Source organism: Trichoderma reesei, assembly GCF_000167675.1.
Source record: "Trichoderma reesei QM6a unplaced genomic scaffold TRIREscaffold_6, whole genome shotgun sequence".
NCBI lineage: Eukaryota > Fungi > Ascomycota > Sordariomycetes > Hypocreales > Hypocreaceae > Trichoderma > Trichoderma reesei.
In genome coordinates, this window is record NW_006711153.1 from 859,509 (window position 1) to 884,389 (window position 24,881).

At 49.7% G+C, this 24,881-nt stretch overlaps 7 protein-coding genes across 7 annotated transcripts; 3 read left to right on the forward strand and 4 right to left on the reverse strand.

Annotated features, from left to right (window-relative positions):
* Positions 1-5,408: 5,408 nt before the first annotated feature.
* TRIREDRAFT_22012 (uncharacterized protein) lies at positions 5,409-6,943 on the forward strand (the record flags this gene model as incomplete). The annotated part of the gene is made up of 4 exons (XM_006963970.1): positions 5,409-5,511; positions 5,585-5,935; positions 6,104-6,513; positions 6,646-6,943. The coding sequence occupies 4 exons, from the start codon at positions 5,409-5,411 to the stop codon at positions 6,775-6,777; spliced, it is 996 nt and encodes a 331-aa protein (XP_006964032.1). The 3' UTR covers positions 6,778-6,943.
* A 293-nt stretch (positions 6,944-7,236) lies between these two features.
* On the reverse strand, positions 7,237-7,772 carry TRIREDRAFT_106043 (uncharacterized protein; the record flags this gene model as incomplete). Its single annotated transcript, XM_006964254.1, has 2 exons — positions 7,237-7,572; positions 7,668-7,772. 2 exons carry the CDS (start codon positions 7,770-7,772, stop codon positions 7,237-7,239), a joined length of 441 nt encoding a protein of 146 aa, XP_006964316.1.
* A 695-nt stretch (positions 7,773-8,467) lies between these two features.
* TRIREDRAFT_59751 (uncharacterized protein) lies at positions 8,468-11,278 on the reverse strand (the record flags this gene model as incomplete). Its single annotated transcript, XM_006964255.1, has 1 exon — positions 8,468-11,278. One exon carries the CDS (start codon positions 11,276-11,278, stop codon positions 8,468-8,470), a length of 2,811 nt encoding a protein of 936 aa, XP_006964317.1.
* A 1,934-nt stretch (positions 11,279-13,212) lies between these two features.
* TRIREDRAFT_121214 (uncharacterized protein) lies at positions 13,213-14,807 on the forward strand (the record flags this gene model as incomplete). Its single annotated transcript, XM_006964104.1, has 4 exons — positions 13,213-13,275; positions 13,361-13,384; positions 13,471-14,074; positions 14,176-14,807. The coding sequence occupies exons 1-4, from the start codon at positions 13,240-13,242 to the stop codon at positions 14,805-14,807; spliced, it is 1,296 nt and encodes a 431-aa protein (XP_006964166.1). The 5' UTR covers positions 13,213-13,239.
* Positions 14,808-15,207: 400 nt separating this feature from the next.
* TRIREDRAFT_22013 (uncharacterized protein) lies at positions 15,208-17,316 on the reverse strand (the record flags this gene model as incomplete). The annotated part of the gene is made up of 3 exons (XM_006963971.1): positions 17,082-17,316; positions 16,770-16,896; positions 15,208-16,645 (listed from the first exon to the last, which is right to left on the reverse strand). The coding sequence occupies exons 1-3, from the start codon at positions 17,218-17,220 to the stop codon at positions 15,208-15,210; spliced, it is 1,704 nt and encodes a 567-aa protein (XP_006964033.1). The 5' UTR covers positions 17,221-17,316.
* A 378-nt stretch (positions 17,317-17,694) lies between these two features.
* TRIREDRAFT_76828 (uncharacterized protein) lies at positions 17,695-18,693 on the forward strand (the record flags this gene model as incomplete). Its single annotated transcript, XM_006964105.1, has 3 exons — positions 17,695-17,892; positions 17,998-18,174; positions 18,214-18,693. 3 exons carry the CDS (start codon positions 17,695-17,697, stop codon positions 18,535-18,537), a joined length of 699 nt encoding a protein of 232 aa, XP_006964167.1. The 3' UTR covers positions 18,538-18,693.
* A 694-nt stretch (positions 18,694-19,387) lies between these two features.
* Positions 19,388-21,672, reverse strand: TRIREDRAFT_106048 (uncharacterized protein; the record flags this gene model as incomplete). The annotated part of the gene is made up of 2 exons (XM_006964256.1): positions 19,388-19,667; positions 19,733-21,672. 2 exons carry the CDS (start codon positions 21,670-21,672, stop codon positions 19,388-19,390), a joined length of 2,220 nt encoding a protein of 739 aa, XP_006964318.1.
* Between the last annotated feature and the right edge of the window lie 3,209 nt (positions 21,673-24,881).

Below are 24,881 nucleotides of genomic sequence, written 5' to 3' on the forward strand. Positions count from 1 at the left end.
TTAATAAGTATAAGAACTATTATTAAGTCTGCTTAATACTATACTATCCTTATTATAATTAAGCAGGTCTAAAGGTTATAAAGGAGTTAGTCTTTAATACTTATATAAAGGCCTATAAGTATTACTATTAAGTCTATTTTAAAGCTTACTTAAATAACTATTATATAAACTTACCTCCCCCTTTACTTAATAACTTTAAAAAAAAGGCTTAGGAAAAAGAGATAACTTATAAAAAGTAGTAGAAGCTAGCTTAGCAGCTTCCTAGTATTAATCTTAAAGTAAAGAATATTAAAATCCTTAAAAATTAACTTATTAATACTGCTTATAACTAGAGTTTATATATTAAATAATACCCTAATCTTCTTAAAGCTAGTTATTAGTATTAATAGCGCTTTTATATAAATATTATTTCTTATAATAATAATATAAGTAAGGCAGAGATATATATACTAAACCCTTAGTAATACTTAGTCTTTAATCTCTTTATATAGCACTTTAAGCAGCGCCTTAATTTATTTATACTACTGCTTAATCCTTTATAAGTCTAGATTAATAGCCTTAGTAAAATAGGCAAGAGCTTTTTAATTAAGGCTATATCTGCTAAGTTATAAAAAATATCTTCCTTTAATTAGCAGATTATAGCTAAGGCTGCCCCTACTAGTATTACTACTAATACTATTAATAGTATTATATTTTATACTCTTTTATAGCTGCTTATTTTTAAAACGCTTATTAAGCTTTTACCTCTCTTTTTAATTAATACCTTTAACCTTTATATTAAGCTTAGCTTTATTAAGTATCTTATTATTAATAAGAAATTAATAATTAGCCTTTATACTATAGCCTATATTAATAAATGCCTATATAAGCTCTTCTTAACTTACTAAAATAAGTACTTTAATAGCTAAAGTATACTTTTTTTAAGAGACTTTTATTAGCTCCCTTTTATAATAAAAAAGCCTTTTTTTTTACCTGCCTAGCTACTAAATCCTATTAATATTACAGGTTATAATATATATTATTTCTTTAGTATTACTATTAAGTTAAAGTAGGTTATTTAGTAAGCAGGTAATAATTAAGCCTCTTTCTGCTTAGCACTTTAATATATATACTAAAATACTCTTACTATTAAAAATTAGCATTTTTTAACTACTTAAATATAGTGCTTACTTCCCCTTTTTAAAGTCTAGCATTTTAACTTAGTAATATATATTTATTTAATAAATGCTTAGGTTTATAAGTATAACCTAGACTATATAAAAAGGCTTTATAAGCTATATATTAATATTATAGTATTAAACACTAGCTTAAAAGTAAAAAAAGCTAACTTTTTAGCTACTAGTAATTTTTACTAGTAATTACACCTTTATATTAATATGCATATTATATTAATTAAAAATATTTAAATATCTATTAGGCTTATTAATAGCGCTATTAGCTAAGTTTATAATATCTTTTAGCATTAAAATATTAAGGACCCTTATATATAGCATTTAGCTATTATTTTTATATAGTTTAATTATTATAATAGTCTTACTTACTTTTTTAAAGTAAATCTTTATAATATAATACTAATTTTTTAATTAAGCTGTAATTTTATTAAGGGAAGTGCTTTATATAGTTAAATATAATTCCTACTTACTATTACTTATATAATTACAGTTTATAAGTTATAAAAAAGCATAATAAAGCAGGCTGTTATTAATATCTTATAATAAGACTTTTTTATTAGCCTTATATATATAATAGTATTATAAGTTAAGACTTTATAAGGCATTCTATTTAATAGTTTTTTTAATCTTTTTAATATTTATATTAATACTAATCTAGCTACTAATCCTTATTACCTTAATAAAAAGCGCTATATGCTTTAAATACTCTTACTGCCTATTATATAAGCTTATAGTCTTTTTTCTCTTCTTCCTTTCTTTATATAATATATAATTAAAGTCTAAATAGCTTTAGCTTTATCCCTTAATATAAATACTATATACCCTTTATTTTTTATCTTATCCCTCTGCTTTTACCTCTTTATATAATATCTCTTTAATAAAAAAAAAATGCCTTATATAGGATTTAAATACTTAACCTTTTAATAGCTTTTATAATATAAAAGGCCTTCTTAAATTAATAATTATAATAGTAAGTATAGTAAAAAAAGCAATACCCTTATACTTATAATTACTTTTACTAAGCATTATTATAGCTATGCTTTATACTAATTAGTATATATAATTTACTATATAGGCTAGTGATTTTATTATAAGAAAAGACAGTTAAAATACTAAAAAGGTAAAAACTCTTTATACTTTAGCTTTAATATACTACAGGCTAAATTAATTAACCTAGTTACTTATTTTATAATGCTTAGCCTTTATATAAATAAAAAGGCTTAAGGCCTTTTTTTTAACTGCTTTTATAAAAGTTAAGCGCCTTACTATAAGGCAGTGTTATTACTCTAGCTATTTTACTAGATATTTTATATATAAAGGGCAGATATATATATAACTAATTTAAGTAATTAAGGGCTGCCACCCCCCTTAAACTACTAGACTAATCTTAATACTTAATATCTAGCTTTTATTAAAAGGATAAGAGATATAATAGGTTATAAGGGATAGGTTATAAAGTATAAGAGTATAAAAGTAAGAGTAGTGCTTAAGTGTTAAAAGGCATTAAAAGAAGGAGTGTTTAAAGGCATTAAAGGAAGGAGCGTTTAAAGGCATTAAAAAAAGGAGCGTTTAAAAAAGCTTTTAAAGGCATAAAGAAAAGGAAATATATTTATACTACTATTTAAAAGCTTCTTTAATATAAAAAGAGTAGCAGAATATATAGTAAATAAAGGTATATTAAAATAGTATTAAATATATTAAATAATAAAATAAATAAAGCTACTGCTTTCTTTTTTTTTTCTTTTTTTTTATAATTATTACTATTATTACTATTATTCTTATTATCCTTATTATTCTTATTATGCCTTTTAAGAAAGCTAACCTTAAAGGTAAAGGTAAAGCTATTACTATGCCTAAGCCTACCTTTTTTAAAATAGTATATCTCTTATTATCTCCTTTTATTACTTAACGCTTAATGCTAACTTACTTATAAATAAAGCTTAAAAAGAAGACTATATTAATAGTAGTAGTAATAGTAGTAGTAGTAGTAGTAGTAGCAGTAGTAGTAGCAGTAGCCTTATAAAATCCTTTTTATAAAAATTATATTAAAAGCCTTATTATAAATAAAAAAGTAACCTCCTTTAATACTTATATAGATTTAAATAGTAACTTTAGGCATTATAAGCTTTACTATATAAGCAGCTACCCTTACTATTTATAATATGCTTCTTTTCTTTAAAATAAGGCTTTTCTTACTACTAATATAATATAGTTATTATAAGCTCCTGCCCTTTATTTAAAAACTTAACTATGCTATTAATAAGTAAAATAAGAAGGTATATTTTTATTTTCTATTCCTATACTTATATTAACAGCTAAGTAGATAATAAAGTAATACTATACTGCCCTTTATTTTATAATTAATATACTTAATAATAATAATCCTGCCCTTAATTTTAATTCTAATAATAATAATAATAATAATAATAATAATAATAATATAAGCTGCAGGAAGGCTTATAAAGCTTAAAAAACTATAGCTAAGTATATATTCTAAAAGTAAGCGCTAGTGCTAATAAAGAAAGTGCATTTACTATTATTACTTAAGTTATTAGTTATTTTAGTTTACTTTATTTAATAAAGTGTATATAAGAATAGAATTATAAGTCTATATTCTTTTAAGCACTGCATTATAATATAAGGCTATTTATAAAGCGTTGCTATAAGGATAGGATATTTATTATCTGTTTAATAGGGCGCTAAAGTCGCCGCTTGGCGCAGCAGCTTTGCTTACCCTTATAGACGCCTTTAGCGGGCATCTGACTTGTAGTACGTCCCAGCTGTCGCAGACCAGGCCGTGCTCCTGTATGTATAAGGATCTTGAAGAGTGTGTCTTAATCAGAGTTGACAGTGGTGAAAGAGCCAAGATGGTAAAGAGGGCCAAAGCTCTCTTCTTTTCTCCTCTTGCAGTCCATCTCTCAAGGTCAGGATCAAGCCAACTTATTTGTTGAACCAACATAGCTCTGCTGGAACTCAGCCCAGCTGGACACAGGCGACTTGATGGCGGAGTTGCGTCGGAGAGAATGCATACAAGGTGAGCCTACAGAAGATGTTCATCCGCAGACTCATCGCTGCCACCACTCCGTGCCTGAATCACAGTTCTATGTTAGGTCCTGTGTTTAAGGTAGAGGTGCTTACCTACTTAGCGAAGTGGTCTGAAGGTGCTGGCTGCCTGAAAATGAGCTTCTCACCATGGAACGGTATCATCCACTTGGCAAATCAGTAAAAGTCCGATCAGAGCGCCGAATAGCCGTGGACAGAGAGTACGGTAAAGGCATCACTGGCGCTGTGGGAAACCTGGAGTGAACTGACCATCTGTGGAAGCCCAGAGGCCTATCGATGTTGGCAAATGTAGTCTGTGGCCTCCGGCTGCATCCGACTTATTGACTACCTGATGTAGTAGATTCGACGCAGCAGAAGGCCATGGACAGGGCGCTTTGACTCAGCAAAGGGCCTTGAACGAGGCGACTTCAGGCGCTGTATTTCTGAACTCAGAGCTTGAGGCGAGGAGTCAAGCGTACCTACAAGGTCGCGCAACCGACGCTGCCGGCGGGCTCAGGTACCTTAGGTATTACACGTGCATGCCTTAGGTATTACACGTGCATGCCTTAGGTGTACAATAGCAGCAACTTGTCCAGTGCCGAGAGGTCGGAGTACCTACCTAGGTAATCAAAAACAGCACAGTCGAGGTTCAACAACCCGCCCGTCAAAGCTTCAAGATTTGCATTCCGTTCTTTGGCGCGCGCTTTGCCTAGGTAAGCAAGCTCACGGCGCAGCGTCTGGGCTGACAGCCACCGACCGTTGCAGCAAAGCGCACAAAGAAGGTTGAAGGCTGAGGTACTACTACCTAGGTATGTAGGAACTGTATTATTTTGGGACATGGAGAGGGGAGCCGGCGCCTCTTAAAGTCTGTGCGCCCCTTGCCTTGTTGCTGCCGTGCCTCTCTCCGCCTCTTGTTCGGTCGGCAGTTCATGTTCCCTTGTCCCGTCATCCTCGCTCCTCTCCCTCCGTCAACCATCCTAGATAATTTAATCCATCGCCAGCATCCCCACCAGCAGCAATATCGGCTTCGGCTGCAGCTCTGTCTACAGCTTCATCGCCAGGCAGCCACAGTGATTCGCCGAAACAAACAAGCACGCTCTCGGCACTACTGCGACTCGCCCTGCGCGCAACAACCCGACCCGAGCATCGCAGGCTTACACCGGCTCAACGCGAAGGACCGCCCGCTCGCCCGCCATGGCTGAGCTGATCGACCCGACAGCCAAGGGCAACTACCCCATCATTCTCGGCGATGGCCTGCTGGGGAAGACGCCCAACGAGATCTTTACCGGCATTCGCTGTACGTCGACTTGGCATGGATAGCGCAGTGACGATTGGCAAAGGCGCACAGGATGCTAATACAATCTGCGCAGACAACCACAAGCCCTCGTTCCCTGCGACCGACGCACGCTTGAAGCCCTCGCTCCCTGGAAAGACGACTTCCTACGACTTGAGCTTTCCCAGCCCCGAAGGAACGGTGGGATTCGCCGGAACGCGGTCGACCGACGATGACGACTACGTGCTGTGGTTCGACCCCGAGCGCAAGGCGTTTGTCCTTGACAAGGTCGATTCGACGTTCAATATGAATCTCACGCGCATCCCCGGAAACAGCAATCCCGAGGAGCTGCGACGGCGATACCCTCATCTGGAGAGCGGCCAGTCGCAAAAGGCGGGAGATAAGAAGAACGCAGCGAACAAAGACAAATCGAAGGCAACGCCCAAGGGTGATGAGAAGGGCAGCATCACCGTCCACACCAAGGAGGCGATGCAGAGAAAACTCGACAAGAAGACAACCGACAAGAAGTCGTCTGATAGGGTGCTCATCGACAAGAAGAAGCCTCTCGACAAGAAATCCCTTCTGGACAAGAAGCCGGTGGGCGACAAGAATTCAGTCGACAAGCAGCCACTGGAGAAGAAACCGTTGGATAAGAAGTCGGCGGAGAAGAGGTCTCTGGAGAAGAAGATATTCGAGAGAAAGCAGCTGGACAAGAAGCTGCCCAAGAAGGTTGATCTGGCGCTTCCCACGCCTCAGCCGCCGAAGCCAGCACAGCCCGAGTCTCGAAAGAAAAAGGACGATGACGATGATGAGGAAGACGAGGACGACGATGGCGATCTCCTCATCGAGTATCCTGGCGCAGAGAATCCGGCAAGGCAGACCCATTTCTCGCCGTCGTTTCCCGCCCCTCGGCGCTTTGACGACTTCATGGACCAGCGCGAGTCCGAGGTGGAGGAAGAGGAAGAAGACAACGAAGACGACGATGGCGGCATGGATCCAGACACGGACTTTAAGCTGCCCAGTCCAGTCAAGAACGCCAGCCAGACCCAATCGGAGGCCATGGATTTGGACGAAGATGAAGAGGATGGGGCACAAGGAGAAGGAGAAGAAGAAGAAGGAGAAGAAGGAGAGGGGGCCAATGAGGCTGCCGACTTGGAGCTAGACCTGGAACAAGAGTTGGAGAATGCTTTTGAAAAGCTGGAGAGCAATGACCAAGACAGCGGTAACAACGGCTACTACTACAGCAACAATGCCGATGACGACGAGAGTGAGATTAGTGAGGAGGACTAGACAAGAGCTCGACAGGCGAATTCGGCTGGGATTACTTTGGGCAAAGACAGGGCAACAGATGGGGTCAGGGAGTTGATGGTACTTCTCGGGTCTCTTTTTTCCCTCCATCGCTTTTTCCTTTTTTGTTTGACTTCTTTATGATTTATTGACTTTGCCGTGGGACTTGATATATTGGTTGCTTGAGGGAAGGCGTTCGATTGACATGGGTTAGCCAACGCCAGATACCACCAGCGAGATTCTTAATGATTGAATTTTGTTCTTTCTCCAGCCTTGCCCGCTCTCCTGACCGTTCTTCTTCTGTCTTGTTGGACTGACGCCTGTTCAACTTCTGCCAGTGCCTTGTTGGGGAAAACGCATACAGTAAAGGAACCTAGATCAAGAGGACAAATCATAATCGATATGGAATGGCATGTGCTACAAGAGCTTCCTACCAGGACAAAGCAGACAGAGAGACACACGTCATTCATCATCCCCAGTAAACTTCTCACCCACCAGATGATCCGTCACGCCGGGCACCTCCCTCTCACAAAACAGGTGCCTCCTGGCGGCCGTGAGCAGCGGCCCGTACCGCGCCAGGACGGGCGCGTCGAAGCAGCCGACGGTGAGGCACGTGTAGTCGCGGTCGTCCCGCTGCCAGAACAAGAAGCTGCCGCAGCGGGAGCAGAAGCCGCGCTCGCAGTGCGGCGTGGCCGAGTACAGCCCGAGCGTCGACCGGGCCGTGAAGGCGACGGCGGACTTGGGCACCTTGTGGGAGCGGAAGATGAGGGAGCCCGTGTTTTTGCGGCACTGCTGGCACTGGCAGGTTGTTGACTTGCGTGTTTCTTCTTCGTTAGCTGGGTTGATGAAAGGACAGGAAACAGAACGGCGGAAAACAGGATAAAGGAACGCACGCTGTTGGCAAAGTCGTGGTCAGGGGGAAACGTCACTGTGTAGCGGACTGATGCGCAGACGCAGCCGCCGGTGATGTTCTTTGGAGTGTCGTCTGATGAAGCCATGTCTGCTTAAATGCCTTGGTCCTTGATCTCCGTTACAACAGGTCTGCCAAGAGACGTGAGGTTATGAAGCGAGACTGTCAGTTGGATCTCTGTCGTAGCTTGTAAGGAAGCGGAGAGACGATGCTCCTCTTTCTCCCTCTCTCCAATATGTTTCTGACGAGGCTTCTCGACAAGCGTCTAACGTTCTCGTGCAGTTCTAGTTCTTCAAGAAATTGACAAATAAGAGGAAAAGGAACATGAAGACAAATAATTCAGGCCGCTTCTTGAAACCAACAGCCATGTCGCCCGGTCTCTTGTCAATGGCGCCTTTCACAAGCCCCCAAACTCGAGCCTATCGTCATCTTGATGCTACCTTACTAGGTAGCGTAGTTGCGCATCGTAAGCTCTCGAATGTTTAGCCGACAGCACTTGGTGCTAAAGAAGGCTGCTAGACGAAGCATCTATGGCTTGACTTGGAAAACTCGCGTGTAATTCAATGCCATGAGCGTGAAAGAGCTCTTATTGGGTATTTCAAGGTGACTATGTGTCAGGAGGTACATGTTGTTCTGCACCACATCTATTCAACAACCTATATTGACCAGCCTGCGACCAAGCGTACCATGCAATCGTCGTCATCGTCATATGCTCCTCTATAAGTAGCCAGAAACCGCTGTCTTGTTGCTCACGCGCAGGAAGAAAGAAGCAAGCACTATCTCTCAAACCGCCTCCCACCTTGCGATCCAGCCAACATTCTCGCCGGCGTTTCTCACAATGCACAGCCTCCCCTCCTTGGGGTTCGCGCGGACTTCTGCCAACACCTTCTCTACGGCGATGCTGCCAATCGCCGCCCCTCGACCATTCGCCAGACAGAAAGACCCCGTGGTGACAAAGCCAATGAGGTCCTTTGCATCAGGCACCAGCGGATGGTGTCCGCCAATATCCGCCTCGTTGGCCCCCGAGCCGCTTTCCAGAGTTGAAGGAGCATTGAGGAGCTCCTGCGCTAGAATGCGTTTGCGCGTCTCCAGGTCGTCTAAACGCGACGCTGCCCTCTTTGAATGAGTCTGGGAAGCTAGAGATGACCTGGACTTGGACCAGGTGGGAGAGGACGAAGACAAGGGGATGCGTGAAAGCCACTGCGAACGAAGATCGGACGGAAGAGACAAAGCCTCTGGGGGCATGCTTGCGGGAACTTCGGCATCGGATGACGGCGGTATTGGGATGGGGACTGAAGGTAGACGGTATATCCTCGCGCATGGACCGACAACGCCTCGCGAGAGGAGCGATATCCGGACGCACGCAATGGCGTTTGGAGGAAGCGGCTGAAGAGGCGAGGATGGCGAAAGCAGGCTGTTGAAGTCTGGTTTGGGGATGCTGTTCAAAAGCTTGAGGCGTGGTATCGCGACGTCTTTCAACTTCTCCTTGGTCGGCGTCAAAGTTTCCTCATCAACGTCCATTGCCTCCCCTGCATCGTCGGGCGGTGCACTCGGCTGCTGCTGCTGCGCCGCAAGGCCAAAGAGGAATTCAAAGTCGCAGGCGTGGCCGTCTCCAATCTCGCCCTGTCGGCCTGCGCCCAGCGATAGAGACGTCCATTCGACCCTCTTGCTTTTGGGGCGCCGTGCCCAATCCCTCTTTCGCCTCTGCCTGCGCTCAAGTTCCCATTCAGCTCCTGCGTCAGTACCTAGGAAGTCGGCAGGGAACCATGGGATACTGCGTTCAAAGGCCACTTGCATCGTCTCGTTGAGACCGGCAAACCGTGGGTTGCCGCCCGAGACAAGCGGGCAGTGAACGATGCTGTACCACAGAGGGAGTATGCATTTCCAGGGAGCCAGCAGAGTCCATGTCCCTTGCGCCTGCGCGCCTGGCGCGGAACGAGACGCGATGAGCGTGACGGGGATTGGGGGATCGTGGATGGTTGGCTTCAGGAGCGCTCCGGATGTGACCTTACTTCTTCTCCTGTTGATGGACTTTTGTGATGGCAAGCAAGAGGCCCTATGACGGGCATGTCGGTCGAATAGCAGCGACGGCTGCAAGCTATCTTCCGCGGGCCAGCTGGCGATCGTTGCCAGCAAATCCATCTGAGCCTGCTCGTTCTCGGGGAACTCCATCTTCCGTGGCGGATACCTCAGCCGAGGATCCTGGACTGCAAAGTGTAGCACTGAATTACTCGGTAGGGCCGCCGGGTTTGTTAGCCCTTTCAGAGACTCGAACAGTTCGGCATGCTTGTTCTTCGGACTTGAATCCCCGGAAGGATACGGCGTCAAGACTGACAGTAGAACCTCGGTAGACGCGGGACCAGAGAGCTCTATGCTTCCGATTTCGAACCTCAAATCTTCAATGTACAGCCTGGGCTTTTCCATCTTGATCAGCCGCAGTAGCTCATTGAATAGCTCCAGAAAAGCCGAAGGATGGACTCTGAGAAAGACGCGTCTCTGCATCTTCTTGTCGATTGCGCCTCGCTGCTCTCCTTCCCTCCCTGCGCCATCTTCGTCGATGTGTTGTGGCGCTGCCTCAGGATCCCAGATAACTATCGATTGGCATATTGGCCGCCGAATTCCGGCTCTCTCCCTGCTCAAGATGCCAGTCCACGCTCGGGTACCCTGCCTCCACTTTGCTCCTCTGTCGTCCCAGCAAGAATCATTCGTCACTCCGACCCTTTGGAGGACTCGCGCCATGCCGGCAAAGTTTCCATAGAGGCCAATGGTACTCATATATGTCATGTCCCAGACCATTGTCCCGCGTTCTCCTTGCGCCCTGTGCGTCGGTCGATATATCTTTTCATTGGGTGTCAGCGGGATGGCAAAGCGCCACAGGGGCTCCGTGGGCTCCGTCATGCGAGCCCGCTTTGCGTGCCATTGATGTGTGGGCAGCCAGGTTTTGTTCATCTGCCTCCTTCTGAACTTTGCGGCCGGTCTGGGTGGTTCGTTGAGCGCGTTCCTCCGTATCTTGGGCTTGGGAGCCCTTGCCACGTCGGTGACGCCCGTTGTCGCAGACGCTTTCGGGTCGTGTTGCTTCTCGTTGTCGGAGGGCTGCTGGCTCCTCTTCTGCTTCCTCTTCTTCTTGCGCGCTGAGAGTATGCGCAGTCGCTTGGCCGTCTGGGCTCGTATCCTCGCTCTCGTCGTCCTCGGCTTTCGTTTTCGTGATTCGACTAGGGGCGTGTTGTCTTCGTCCATCTCTTTCCTGGCCCTGGCCCGAAGCCTTCGCGGCACCCGCTTGGGGTTGTGGCTCGCCGTGCGCCGTCTCAACCCGCGAGGGACCTGCTGGAAGGCCCTGCTGCTCTTGACTGCTTTGGTCGTGGCCATGCTCTGCTCCAAGGCACGAATCTCAAACTCGTGCGCCGCTACAAAGGCCACCAGGTCCAGCTCGCCATCCTTGAGCGCGGCATCGGCAGCTTGCGTCGGGATGCTTCGCGCAGCATGCACCTTGGCGCGCTTCTGCATGAACGCATCGCTGCGGGCGTTGTGAGCTGGGGGGCCGCGCTTTTTGGAAGCAGCAGCGGACTGTCCGCCCGTGGAATGGGTTGAAGCCATCGCAATGGCAAGATGGAGAGAGAGCCTTGCGAAGCTCGATTTGCGGGTTTGGCCGAGATTCACTGCGCGCGCGGGTGATGGCTTCGGTCTGGGAAACTTTCTTGCCGTGCTTTTATCGATAAGCGAGGGAGCTACAAGTCAGTAGGTACATGCAGCCACTGTAACTTGTCGCTGTAGTCTGCTTGCCATCCTTCTGAAGCCTCTGTAACACTCCCCCCTGAGTATCGACTCGGCAGGCTCAACTGCTGTCCAGAGGTATTGGATGTATCAACATGGTGAACAGGTAATTCATACTACCTGAGTAGGTAAGTAAGGTAGCAAGCATTGCTCCGGGTATCATTCAATTGCATTTCTCTCCCATTGTGACCTTTGTCTCTTGTTCTTCCCGGCATTGACACTGAGAAAATAACACGACTCTCTGACCCTCTAATGACACGATCTCTCTTGTGACGTAGGTTAACAATGTCAATTGCATCACCTCCCGAAACATCACATCGATACCTGCTAGGTAGGTACTTGCTAAGTCTCCTTACACGAAACACTTCCAATTAATGACCCTCCTTCCAAGTCCCGCGTGCTTCCTCTGTACCTTCCGCGATCGATTCTCCATTCGAAGCTCCTTCCCAATCACACATCGTAGGTACGAATCCATCATCTCCTATTATCTCAGCCACGAATTCACCGCCTTGTACTGTAATAATAATACTGCCCATCTCAAGACGCCGCCCGCATTTTTCATCATCTCCACCTTTCCAACGATCCGTCTAGTAGAGGCATCTGCATATGCAACAGCTTCTCTCCATCCGATCTTCTAGCGTTCAATCATCCCAATCATCGGTAACACTTCCATGATATGTACAATCTCAGCTCCTGAATCGGGTCTCATCAAGTCCAAACATTGATCCACCTCTGATTCCTTCAGCCACACCGAATCTACCTACATACTACTACTATCAGCGAAACACCACGTCTCTGTTCCTTACCCCGGCTGGAGGCATCCGAACCCTCAACCCTGTCAGTTGTCGAGACATACGAATCGGCAGTGCCGGGTTCCCAATCTCTAGCGAGCCCATCCCTGAAAGGTACGCGTATCCAGTTGCATTCATTCGCTCAACTCATTTCAGGCGTGCTCCATAGCATGCCAGACAGCTGCAGCTCATCTGTCTAATGCCGCCTCATCCATTAGGCAATAGGGGCACGCGCTTCGCAACGTCAAAAGCTGCCCGTCAGCTGGCGATGTAACATCCACATTCCTGCTTCTATCGCTCCAGCAGCACCGACACAACTACCTTACGCCTGCCAGCCAGTGCTGCACATCCTCGTCCACGTACTACTACTCCCACTAGCGCTCAGCTTGTCATCGACCTTTGTCCATCGTCCACCTCAACCACATCGTTCGCATCTCCCCAGCCAGCTTCTTCTGCTGCCTCACCCCACGCCCTGGCCTGCCACAACACCTCGAGGCGCAGCTCAACCGCAGTCTTTCGACCTGTTCCCTCCGGTTAATCTCTGCCGGCCAGTTCACGCAAATCACTAGCGTGCTGCGCCGCGGAGCTCAAGTTCCACTTGCAGTGGCTTGTTTCCTTGTCTGCCGTATTGTCATGCAGTCTCAAACCATCGCATACTAGTGAGACTGCCTAGGCCTTACCGGCATTGGTTGCTTGGTTATCATTAGCCGTGGCCTCGTTTGGCTACAATGTCTGCCCTGAGTAAGCCCGATCCTCCCGCTCGTCGTATTGGTGAACTATCACGGGCCGACTGCGCGTTGCATCAGCCTTTTTGAGTGGGCGTGGCCCCTTGATGCATTCCTTCCTCCAGGCTCATGCTTCCTGTTAAACCTGGACTATGCGCTGGCCGCTTCCCTTTTCAAGTCTCATCCTCAGCTCCAGTGAGCTGGTTCGACGCGACTTGTTCCTGAACCCGGCCTATCCGGAGGCACCCTGCAGCAACACTTGGCTAACATGCCCTTTTTTCCCACAGTCGGCAAGGGGCGCAAGGTGAGGCAATTCAACGCCCATTTCCGTCCTGCTTCTAAGCCATCCGAGTGATCTCTTAACTAACACCTTACTCTTCTGTGTCCAGCCCAGATTTGACCTGCATCTCAAGGTGAGACCACACAAACGAGAGAGGTGAATTCATCTTTAAGAGACGCTTGATGGCCTAACGTTCTATGCTATGGTATGACCTCATAGATTTTCGATCTAAACAACGTGCCGCTCGTTTCTGGCACATCATTCATCAAATGGCATCTACCTCATTCTATGCATGCAGAGCATCGTGGCCGCACCGCAAAAGCGGCCATTGCGAATCACCGAGTTGAGTACAACTTCAGCAAGGTGATTACCGGGGTCCGAATGTCCGTCGACAGAAACAACCACCTCAACGAGTGCCTCTTGGAGCTCGAAGTTGTCCAAGAGTTTGCCCTTACCGAGAAGATTACCCTTGGTCATATCAAGATTAACCTTGCCGAGTTTGTCGAAGAGAGCGAAAGCCTTCTGAGGGATCCTGCCTCGCCGCCATCATCCAGAAGACGCACCAATAGCGCCGGACTGAGCCCTACAAGTGCTAGGGATTTGAAACTGTCCGATGAGATCCAGAGAGAGTGTGAAGATGGCATCGTGCGCAGGTACCTCATGCAAGACAGCAAGGTCAACAGCACTCTCAAAGTGAGCATCCTCCTCATCCAGGTCGATGGCGAACGCAACTTCATCGCGCCACCTTTGAAAACGGCGCCCGTATTCGGGGGAATTGTAGGCTTCATGGCGCCGGAGCAGAACGAGGACGAGGTAGTGGGACGTAAGTTGAACCCTTTGGTCGGCTACCTGTGCTGTACTGCTATATACCTTTTGATTCGTGCGCTCTTGTATATTGACATATCAAAGCTGATAACACGGTAGCTTTGCCAAACTTGTCTAAGAACCGAGATGTTGCCGAGGTCCAAGATCTGTATCGCCGGACCCTCGCAGCGTCGTGGACTCGTCAACCCTCAGAGCTTCCCACTGATGAATGCATCGAGGACATCTTCTCTGGTGGCAACGGCTGGAGAACCAAGAATAGAAGCGCCACCAGCCCCGATTCCGAAGATGAATACTACGAGGAGGACGGCGAGAACTCGGGAGCCCTACGACCACCTGAATATCGTCGCATGGCCATGAACCACCGCCGCAACCATTCCAATTCGTCATCTCACTTCCGCCCGGGAAGCTCCTTTCAACTCCACAGCCCCAATCCTCACCATCGCCGTACCCATTCGGGGTCAAGCGATAAGAGCGTTTCGACAGTCACGGGTGGAGGCAATCGCAATCCGTTTAAGAAGGGCGTGCGAATTCGGGAGGACGGCCGCGAATCGACAGCCAGGGACGACGACATGGCCAGCACTAAGAGCGTTGCCAGCCTGATGAGTTTGGCGCCAACGCTCGGGAGCAGCGAGCGCGAGAGGGAGAGCATGAAGCGCGCAAAGGAGATTGGGGAGTCCGACGTGAGAGATGATTTAGTTGCTTGGAGTTTACCTGGGAGCGTCACCGTCTAAATGGTTGATTATATTTTGTGCAGCGAATCTTGGTAGCGGTTTTACTATTCATCCTTTTTTCTTCTTTCTTTGCGCGTTGTCTCAACACCCCTTCACTGGCTTGTGCTCTCTCATGGGAAATTCTAGGCATCCAAATATCAACTTCTCTTAATATCTATCTCGACCGTACTCTACTTCCATGTCCCAATAATTTTTCGAGTACAGCGATCCTCATGCTTCTCATGAAATTCTATAGGAAAAAGATGTGCTCCACCCCGTACGATAACCGCACAACCAGCAGATTGTAACATATATACTTCTACATTCATGACCGAAGAATAATGCAACCTCCCCCTCCCCTTCTGACTTTTACGTTGGTCTCTCCATTTTCTACTCAACCTCCAAGCACCCATCTCGAATTTTACGGTGCCTGCAGGTTGCCCCTGACACCACCCTTGCCGCCGACTTCCCTGGCCGTGACAGTCACGCTGAGGTCGCCCGCGACGTTGATGGTGACCTCGACCTTGCCACCCTTGGAAACGCCCCTGACGGCGGCCTCGGCAAGCGGTGAGCCAATCTTCCAGATCTTCTCGCGCTTCTCCTCCTCCTCCTCTTCCTCAAAGTCGGAGTCGTCCTCGTCCTCGGGCACGTCCTCGACCCTGGCCTTGGGCTCGGGCTTGGTCACCTTGATGTGAGTGCCACCCTCGACGACCTTGACCAGGACATCGCCGCCCTCGGCAGGGGCAGCAATGTGGACGGTTCGGCGGGCGGGAACTGCCGTCTCGGCCTGCATGACCGGGGTGAAGACATCCTCGCCCTCGGCGTTGACGGTAACAACACCGATGGCGTTGGAGATGTGCTTGACGGTGGTGACGGCGGGGTGGGTGGACTGCTCGATGTCGGCAGCGTCGTACTCCTGGATCAGCGACGCCTGGAGGGCAGCACCGCGAGCCTGCAGCTCCGAGGGGTTGATGGCGGCCGTGCTGGTGGCGGGGGCCAGGATCACGGTCGACTCGGGGAAGATGGACTGGAAGTTGGTGGCAATTCGGGGGGTGTGGGAGGTGCCACCGCACATGATGACCTCGTCGACGTCCAGGACATCCAGCTCGGCCTTCTTGACGACGCTCTCGACCAGGCGGTTGAAGCCCTCAAAGACCTTGCGGCCAACCATCTCGTACCGTGTCCTGTTGAGGGTGGCGGAGAAGTCGAATCCGTCAGCCAAGCTCTCGACGCTGAACTGGGCGTTGGTGCCCAGGCTCAGGGCCTTCTTGGTGGCCTCGGCCTCAAGGCGGAGCTTGGCCAAGCTCCTGGCGTTGTTTCGCGGGTCGACGTTGTGCTTCTTCTGGAACTCCTTGGCAAAGTACTCCATCAGGGCCTGGTCGAGATGGACACCGGCAAACTCGTAGTCGTGTGCAGTGGCCAGGATCGTGTACATGCCGCCTCTTGAGGCAACAACGGCGACGTCGGAGCGGGTGCCGCCCAGATCGGCGACGACAATGATCTTGTCCTCGGTCTTGGCCTCGGCGCGGGCATCGTAGGCCAGGATGGCGGCAATGGGGTCGGCGATGAGCTGCAGGACCTCAAGCTCGGCAGCGTTGGCGGCCTTGATCAGGGCCTCGCGCTGCTTCTCGGTGAAGTTGGTGGGGACGGTGATGACGGCAGAGGTGACCTTCTTGCCGAGGTACTCGGAGGCGGCGGTGACGAGGCGTCGCAGATATCGGGTGGCAGCCTCGGAGACTGTGATGACTGAGGGTTCATCCTCCTCGCCAGCCTTGTCCTTGACGGTGAAGGCAACCTCGCCCGAGACCTCCTGGGGGTGGGCAGCAGCGTGGCAGTGTGTGGGATCGATTGACTTGAATCTGCATGAATTGTAAAACGGTCAGCATTGCGTCGGAATGTTAAATCCCATTGTTTATATCTCTTCAAGGAAGTTTTTCTCTTCTTCTTGTTTTCCATTTCATTGCTGGAAGATGGTAGTCGTACTCTTGGCCAAGGAAGTCCTTGAAGAAGGCAATGGTGTTGGTCGGGTTGCGAACCAAGAAGCTCTTCGCCTGGGTACCGTAGTACTCGTCGCCGTCGACGTAGGAGAGAACCGTGGGGATTTGTCGGTCTGTGATACAACGCCGTGTCAGTCAAGAAAGAAGAGAAGACACAAGAGGAAAGACAGGATTCCAAGATCGGACTTGGCAGTTTGAAGAGCTGCTGCGACCCAAGATCTCGCCCTCAGCCCCCAACTGCATGCTCATTAACGAGCCACGCAGTATTCTCTCGGAGTAAAGAAGGATCGAAACATACCACCGTCCTCATTGGCGATGACCTCGGCCTTGTCATCAACGGTAAAGGCAATGGAGCTGTTGGAGTTGCCAAAGGTGATGCCGATGGCGACCCGGTCACCGGGCTCGACCCCGGACTTGACGCCGTTGCTCTCAGACATTGGGTCGGATTTTGTGATTTGTGGCAGAACCCGGTTTCAAGATTCAATAGTCGACTGGAGGGAATGGAAATCAGACGCTGGAATCTTTTGCTGCTGCGTCAGTCAATTCGCAAGCAAAAAAGAGGAAGAAAAGATTGTAAGAAGTTGCGAAGTGGGTTGAAGACGCTCTCTGGGTGGAGGGGCTGCTTTTTTTCCTCCTAACAAAAAATTTCGAGCAAAAAAAAAAAAGAGAGACCCAGCCAGACGGGATCCAGTCCAGTTGGCGGCTACAGCCACCCCGCGGTGCGGCGATAGAAGGCTGCCAATCAGATGCGGCCCCTCCAAAGCAGGCAACCTTATCGCTTATCCGGCCAATCAAGGTCTATGGTCGGAAGCTCCAAAAATTCAGACCGACTTCAACGCAAGGCTGAGCCTGAGCATTTGTTTCTTCTGTTCTTCATTCATCGATTACATCTTGGCATCACATCACACAGCATGTCCTCAGAACCAATATTTGTCCTGCCGGGCGATCGAATCGATGCCTCACTGATACCCTCGCACGAGAAGAAGCCTCTCCGGTTAGGCCCTGGCCTGCGGCATGTCCCTCCCAGCGACCTCGTTCCGACGCTGGCTGGTCAACTGGTGACGGACCGACAGAAGAACGCCATCCGTGTAGAGACGGCAAATGGCAGGGTGAGACTTAGCTGTTTCTTGACTCTTTCTGAATTGACGCCGACGCGATCGTGGTGGTGCTGGTTCAACGGCTAACGCTCTAGTCTGGCGATGTCATCGGAACAGTACATCCCGCGCGTAGGCGAGCTCGTCATTGGCACCGTCAACAAATCCGCCCAGGAAGTCTACTTCGTCAGCCTCTCCGACTACACCGCTCCCGCCCTCCTCCCTCAGCTCTCGTTCGAGTCCGCCACGAAGAAGACGCGCCCCATCCTGCTCCCCGGAGCGCTGGTCTACGCCCGCGTTACGCTCGCCAACAAGCACATGGACGCCGAGCTCGAGTGTGTCTCGGCTTCAACGGGCAAAGCCGATGGCCTTGGGCCGCTGGTTGGAGGCATGCTGTTCACCATCTCGCTAGGCATGTCTCGCCTCCTGATGATGCCCAAGAAGGCGCAGCAGGGCAGGCTCGTAGTACTCGACGAGCTTGCCGACGCCGGCGTCCAGTTTGAGACGGCGACTGGCAGGAACGGCAGGCTGTGGGTCGACAGTGATAGCACCAAGGCCATCATTGCCGTCGGCAGAGCTATTCAGGAAACAGATGAAAAGTCACTTGGCGTGGACGAACAGAGGAGACTGGTCAAGAAGTTGATCAAAGAACTGAGTTGAAGCGAACGAGAAGAGGGAGAGACAGAGATGAAAAAACATCAAATGTTCGCAGTACACCCACAGAGTACTTGCGGACGGCTTTTCTCGGCGGGCCATCTGCTCTTGTTGAATATACCCATCACGCGTTTGTTTGTTCCTTTGGAGCTGCATGTCTGTCTTCCCATCAAGCTAGGTAGATTGAAAGAGAGGACGGAAATTAAAAGAAGGAACCGCCTTCCTCAAGCCCGTTCTCGCGTGATTTAGGTTGGTTTATTCATCAACAGAATGGGGCGGGCTCATCCGTATTATACAAAAGACTACTAATGTAGGGTGAAACGCCTCACCAGAAATATCCAAGCGCTCGCTGAAGCTAAAATGCCCTTTCCTCGACGGAACTCTGTACCATGTGTGCTGAATGAGATAGTGACCGACTGTGCCCGAAGTGAAGATCAAATCTAACAGGAAAAAGGACCTGCTAGGGCTGAAGAAAAATCGTGATGAGAATTCAGGATGCAGCGACAGAGCAGCGATAATTGGGTCTGCTTTTCCCAAGTGTCACTGGCTTTCCGAGCCGAATGCCAGCTGTGCTGTCAAGGTTGCCGCTGAGTGAAGCGCCGTTGGATATGAATGAGCCTTGAAACCGCTGGCTTGCTGCAAGATCATAAAATGTATCATGAAGGGGGTCATGATGCGTTGGGGGTGCGTCAAACCCCTTCCTTGAGGGCACATAGCGGTGAAAGAGAAACCTCTATGCGTCTTCACCCACCCTCACACCATTGCTTTCTTGTATTCAGAACCTCCGTCCCCACAATCTCTCTCACTCTCTCTCTCCTTCTTTCTCTCTCCGTTATCTTCCGGTTCCAGTTGTTGTTCATACCCCGTCAAGGTCCATGTCGACTTCAATCGGCTCGGGCAGCTGCTGCTGCTCGATATTGTGTATCTTAATCATGTGTCGCTTCCAGTTATCCTTTCTAGGAAAAGCCTTGCCCCCGGCTCTGGAGTAATCGCACCCAACGACAGAGCAATGGAATTTCTTCTTCTTCTCATGCCGGTCATTGATGTGCCTCTGCAGATGGGTCTTGGTGCCAAAACCTTTGCCGCAGCCAGCATAAGGGCACTTGTGGTCTTTGCTATGATATCGCTGATGATGCCTGTGTGAACAAATAGTCAGTACAAGTCACAACAAAGTCACAGTAGCCGAAAAGGCGCTTCATACTTGAGTTTATGTGGTTGATCAAAAGCCTGGTTACAACCAGGCTCATCGCATCGGTAGACTCCAGTCCTGGGGGAGTGGCTGCCGGCGCCAGAGTGTGGCGACGTGCTGTGTCGGAAATCAGAACTTCCCATGGACTCGGGGGAGGGGGTATCTAGTTGAGTCGAGGGCGTGTTCTGTGATGAAACATCGGTGAACGAAGGGCCGGGGAGAGGGGTGGAATGGTCGGAGGGGTAGCTCGCGTGCCGGCCGTCCGGGGCTGCCAAGCTGTGGTCGTGGTTTGGAGGGAGAGGTGCTTCTAGCATAGCGACATCGCCGTTGTCGTGGTAGGACTGAGCTTGATTAATTTGGGCGGTATTGGTATTGGTATTAGTGTCGGTGTTGTTCGAGTTGATGATGTAGTCGGGAGTGAGTCCGGTGTGACTGGTTGCGCCGGGTGATTGTATGGTAAATATCGGTTGAGGTTGGGGCTGCGATTCGGGAGGCGTTGGAGAAGGGGACGGCATGGCAGACGACTCCTGCGCCGGAACCGCGACTGGATCGCTCGTCGACGCCTTGTGGAAGGCCTCGTAGAGTTGGTGCTCGGTCCTATGCCAGACCTCTGTTTCCGTAGAGGCGGGCATGATGTCCATGGGATTCACGGTTCCGGGGGCAGCGATAGGCGGCGAGGGAGACTTTCGGAACTGATGATATGCCGGGAATGGAGGAGACTCTGGAGGCGTGGCCTTGGAGGAGGGCTCCGGCGCATTACTGGTGGGCGGGCTGGCCGGCGCCAAGCTCGCTCCAGGCGCGGCCTCAGCGCTGGGACGCTGATGTGAGGGCGAGCGTGAGAGGGGCAGGGAGGCAGCCGATATGTTTGTGGGAGAATCGACTCGGTCACCCGTGGTTATAAGCGTCTGCAGCGGAGTGGCGCCGTCAAGGTGAGACGCTGCGGCCCCTTCTGGGATGGTTGTCCGTGAGATGGTAGAGTCTATGGTTGCGTCTCTGCCCGTCTTGCGGCGGAAGATTTGCATCATGTTCTGGCGAAGAGAGCTGGAACGTGAAGAGGGTGGCGGGACGGGCGAGTCAAGCGCCGCGTCGGGCTGTGTAACCATGCCAAAGGCCTCGGATGGGATATGGGGGCTGTAGTAGTCGGCGCTGGTTCCCTTGAGCACGCCGGGCTGGTGATCGTCTGCTATCGGCGGTGCGAACTCGCCGTCTTCGCATCCCAACAGCGGAAACGGCTGAGCCTTGACTCGGTGTTCTTCAGCAATGTTGCTGTCGACAAGCCCAGGATCCCCAGGCTGCAGATACGCCGCGCTGAGGGGATAAGAATAGCCATTGTTGACGCCGCCGCCGTCGATAGAAGCCTCCCAATTGCCGTAATCAGCGCTTCCTCCATCTCCATCTCCTCCGCGCGTCAACTCGCCCCTGTGTCTATACGAATCGCTCGACGAGAGGCGCTTTGGAGGCGTGTTTGCTCCGCCAGAAGCGCTGCTGCCGTGTCCGGCGTGGGGAGCAATGCCTGCCTCAGCATCGAACGCTGGATGCGACTGGGCGCTCCGGCGACGTTTGAGATAGAGGAAGCACGGATAGAGACAGATGGCCAGCAGTGCAACCGCAACAACGACACCGACCGTGATTCCAGCAATTGCACCGCCGCCAAGATGTCGCTTTTGTAGATGCAGGCCATTGTGGATAGTCCTGGAATCGAGGCTGTTCCCAATGGCAATCCGTCTCGCGTTTCGATTTCCATAGCCCTCCCCATCCAGACCTACACCCGCTTGCACGCCGATGCTGCTGCTGCTGCTGCTGCTCCCGCCCCCGAGCGCCAACCCTCGCAGCGCCTCGAAGCTCCTCGCCAGGGCATGGCTCGCTATGTCGCCTGCAGTCCTCACATGTCCACTGATAGAGCTCTTGTCGGGTGTGACAGCTCCCCTGGCGATGGAGCTGGACGAAGCCATTGCTCCTGGCTGCCTAAGGTCGCCGCTCCGGTTCTCTCTCGCTCAGTCGTCGGTCGCTGTCGTTCTCGAATAGCGTGGGAGGCCGCCCACGGCCGAGGGGGAGGGAAAAAAAAAAAGACGGGTATCTCGCCCGCGTGCAGGGATGTCAGTGTTGAGAGATGAATGCTCCCAAGGCCTTCTTCTGCGGGTTGTCAAGAAATCCTCATCATGGAGAGGCAGAAGCTGGAGAGCAAAAAAGAGGACCTGATTATTCAGACTAGCAAGTCAGAGGATGAGAAAGGCAAAGAACGACGGAGTTGCTGCCCGGCTTTGTACAAGTAAAGTAGAGTCAGCAGGGCCTTCCTTCGCTCTTTCTCTGGCACTTTGCAGCTAATACCCAGCCCAAGCACTTGCCAACGGCACGGCAAGGTGGACACAGGGCTGAGCAAGTTGGTGGAAAAGATGCGGCAAGTGCGTTGCACATGCATTGCTGCGCACGCCTTGGCGAAATGCGCACCGTAATGCTAGCCTGGAAAGGCAAGGCGACGGATATTTCGATGTTCGCAGGATCATCCAGTCCGGACCAGTTGAGGGGGATTGGGGACTCAGCAATGAGGTGTCTACATGTACCTTACCTTGGTAACTACAGAGAGACTGATTTACTTACTTCCAAGTACGTACAGAGTAAGTTAGTAATACTCTCTGTCTGGTATATCATTGGCAAGTGAGTCGACGAATTGGTCGTTGCCCAATGTCGTTCTTACTTCGTGTATACATAGGAGGTAGGTTAGTAGCAGGTGCCTACCTCAGTAGCCTCGATAGTACAACACAGTTCGTGGGGCCGATCTCATTACAGAGAAGACAGAGGGAAACGTTCCAAAAAGGAACATGGAAACTTGTGGGGATATCTCAGTCCTGCCGGGCCGCGCAAATGTGGCACCAGCTAATGTCGAGCTGCCAGCAGTTATTTAAGGTACCTATTTTAGCACAGTGACCAACTCCCGAGTCGCTGGCATCTGGTGCCAATTTCTCCGCCGACTGCTGATGATTTCTCCCCCACTCGCTGCTCGGCGCTTAGGATCCAAGGTTGCAGTGCCAAAAGAAAACCGGCCCAGAAGGCTCGACACGCTATAAATGGCATACTGTCACGTCATGTCCTTTATCTGGTGCCGACCGCATTCAAGGATGCCAAAGGGAAGTGTATCCGATGCTTTGAAGACATCTCTAGCTCATCAGTTGGTCCCAGATTGCTCAGGTAGGCTGTAGAGATGGTGCTTGACGTAAGCTACCTGGGTAGTACTACCTAGGTAGGTGTGAGTTTCGCAAGCGAGTCTCGCCCCTTATATTACCGACCGACACGACTTGGACGGCTTCAGCTCCGTGCGACTCCCTATTCGCCGCCAACGCTTGCTTGCTGCATCCCTTGTCTGACAGCAGAGGTCCCTGACGGTCTTTGCTCGGCACCATTCAGGCATAATCCTGCTCGCGACCAGCTGCAGTTGGCACGTTGTCCAACCACGGTGGCCAATGGCAACGACACCCTATCCCGTCAGTGCCGACTAGGTACCTACGCTCTGAGAGAAGCATTGATTCGATGCACCCGACACCTATGGCAGTCTGTAATCCGATCCCCCCCGGATTCACAGACATGCAGCATGTCGATTACACATTTCACCCTCACGGAGTACCTTACTACCTTATTACATTGGGAGGGAGGCACTCGGCACACATGTATTGGTAGGTACCTATTGAGCAAACATCAATCTGTACATAGCTCCTACGTACGAGCAACGGAGTACCAAAGTCTGCCTTGCCGTCTGCCAACCCTTTTCGCTCAAGAGTCGGTACCTGTTTCTGCGAGATTTGCCCCATATTATTGCCGGCCTCTTCATCAACTCCGCTGCGTGATTGTGGCACCCGTTCCTGTACATACTATGGTAAGGTAGGGTTCACAAGGCATTAATAGAGCAGCTCCTATGATGCTGCCGCGAGTAACAGTGCCTCTCCGGCTGCCCGAAGCCGTCCCCTTCCTCAACAATCTTGTATCAACATTCGCCGTGTCCCTCACAGGCCGCATCCAAACTTCTTCTGTCCGAACAGCTAGTACCTATCTCTTATGTGCTGTTGAAGCTGCCCCTAGGTACCTTGCCTTACTCGTAGCGACCTCTTCAACAAGAAGCTAGCGCTCTCCCCGCGTTGCCATATTCGGCAATCCTCACTGTTCCAAATTGCCAACTTGATCCTCCACACAAACGGAGTTCGGGTTGCTTCCCGCAGCTGACTACAGTACCTACCTACCTTAGTAATGCAGTATTATATTCGAGCGCCAGTATCAGGTAGGTACCTTAGGTAGGTAACGAGTATGGGTAGGTAGGTAGGTACCTAGGTAAGGTATGAATCGTCAAAGGAAACAGCACATTCTCATTCTTCAACAGGTACCTACGCACACAAGGTACCCTCTTAGCAATCCCGGAGCTTCAGCCCAGCACGGCTTCAGCGCCCATGGACATTACACGCCGGCGATCCCGTCCACGGTACCAGAACGCAGAGCCGTGGAGAAGCCAAGAACTACATACATGCATACGGTCCGCAGTGGTTGGTTCGCATCTTGTGCCTCAATTCGGCGCGCGGCCCTTCCATCAGTCCGCAAGTCCAGCCCCCTTCCATCACCAACAAAGGAGACCTTGTCCCTCTTACCATACCTACCTACTTACCTTGCAAAGGTGCAAAGTACGAAAGCACTTACTCCAGATACTCATCTGATACCACAATCTGCTTCAGGCTCCGTATCTCAGGGGAAGAAACAAGGTATGGAGTAGTATCACTGCTATTGAATTCTGAATCAGATTCGTTGCCAGCTACATCATGAAGAGCTCGCCTATCTGCCTGGGATATCCCAATACGAGCTACCGGGAGACGAGCATCCAAGAAGCGAGAGGCCTCTCTTGCGTCCTTCATCTCAAGCCGCATTCAAAGCGTTACGACGACTCTCCTGAGTACGAGTTGGTCCAAGTTGGTCTTTTTGTAATTGCCCTCTATGTTATCACTGTACGCTGCCAGTAGTCGCATCGGACAAGCATGTCCGTCTGCCCAGTCATTGATGGGCGATAGACCTGATCAAAGACACTCACACTCTCTCTGATACTCCATTGCCCTCCGGTGCTATTTCATTGGTCCACAAACAAAACACTCCAACCCTTCTTAAATTCCATAACCACATTGTCATCATC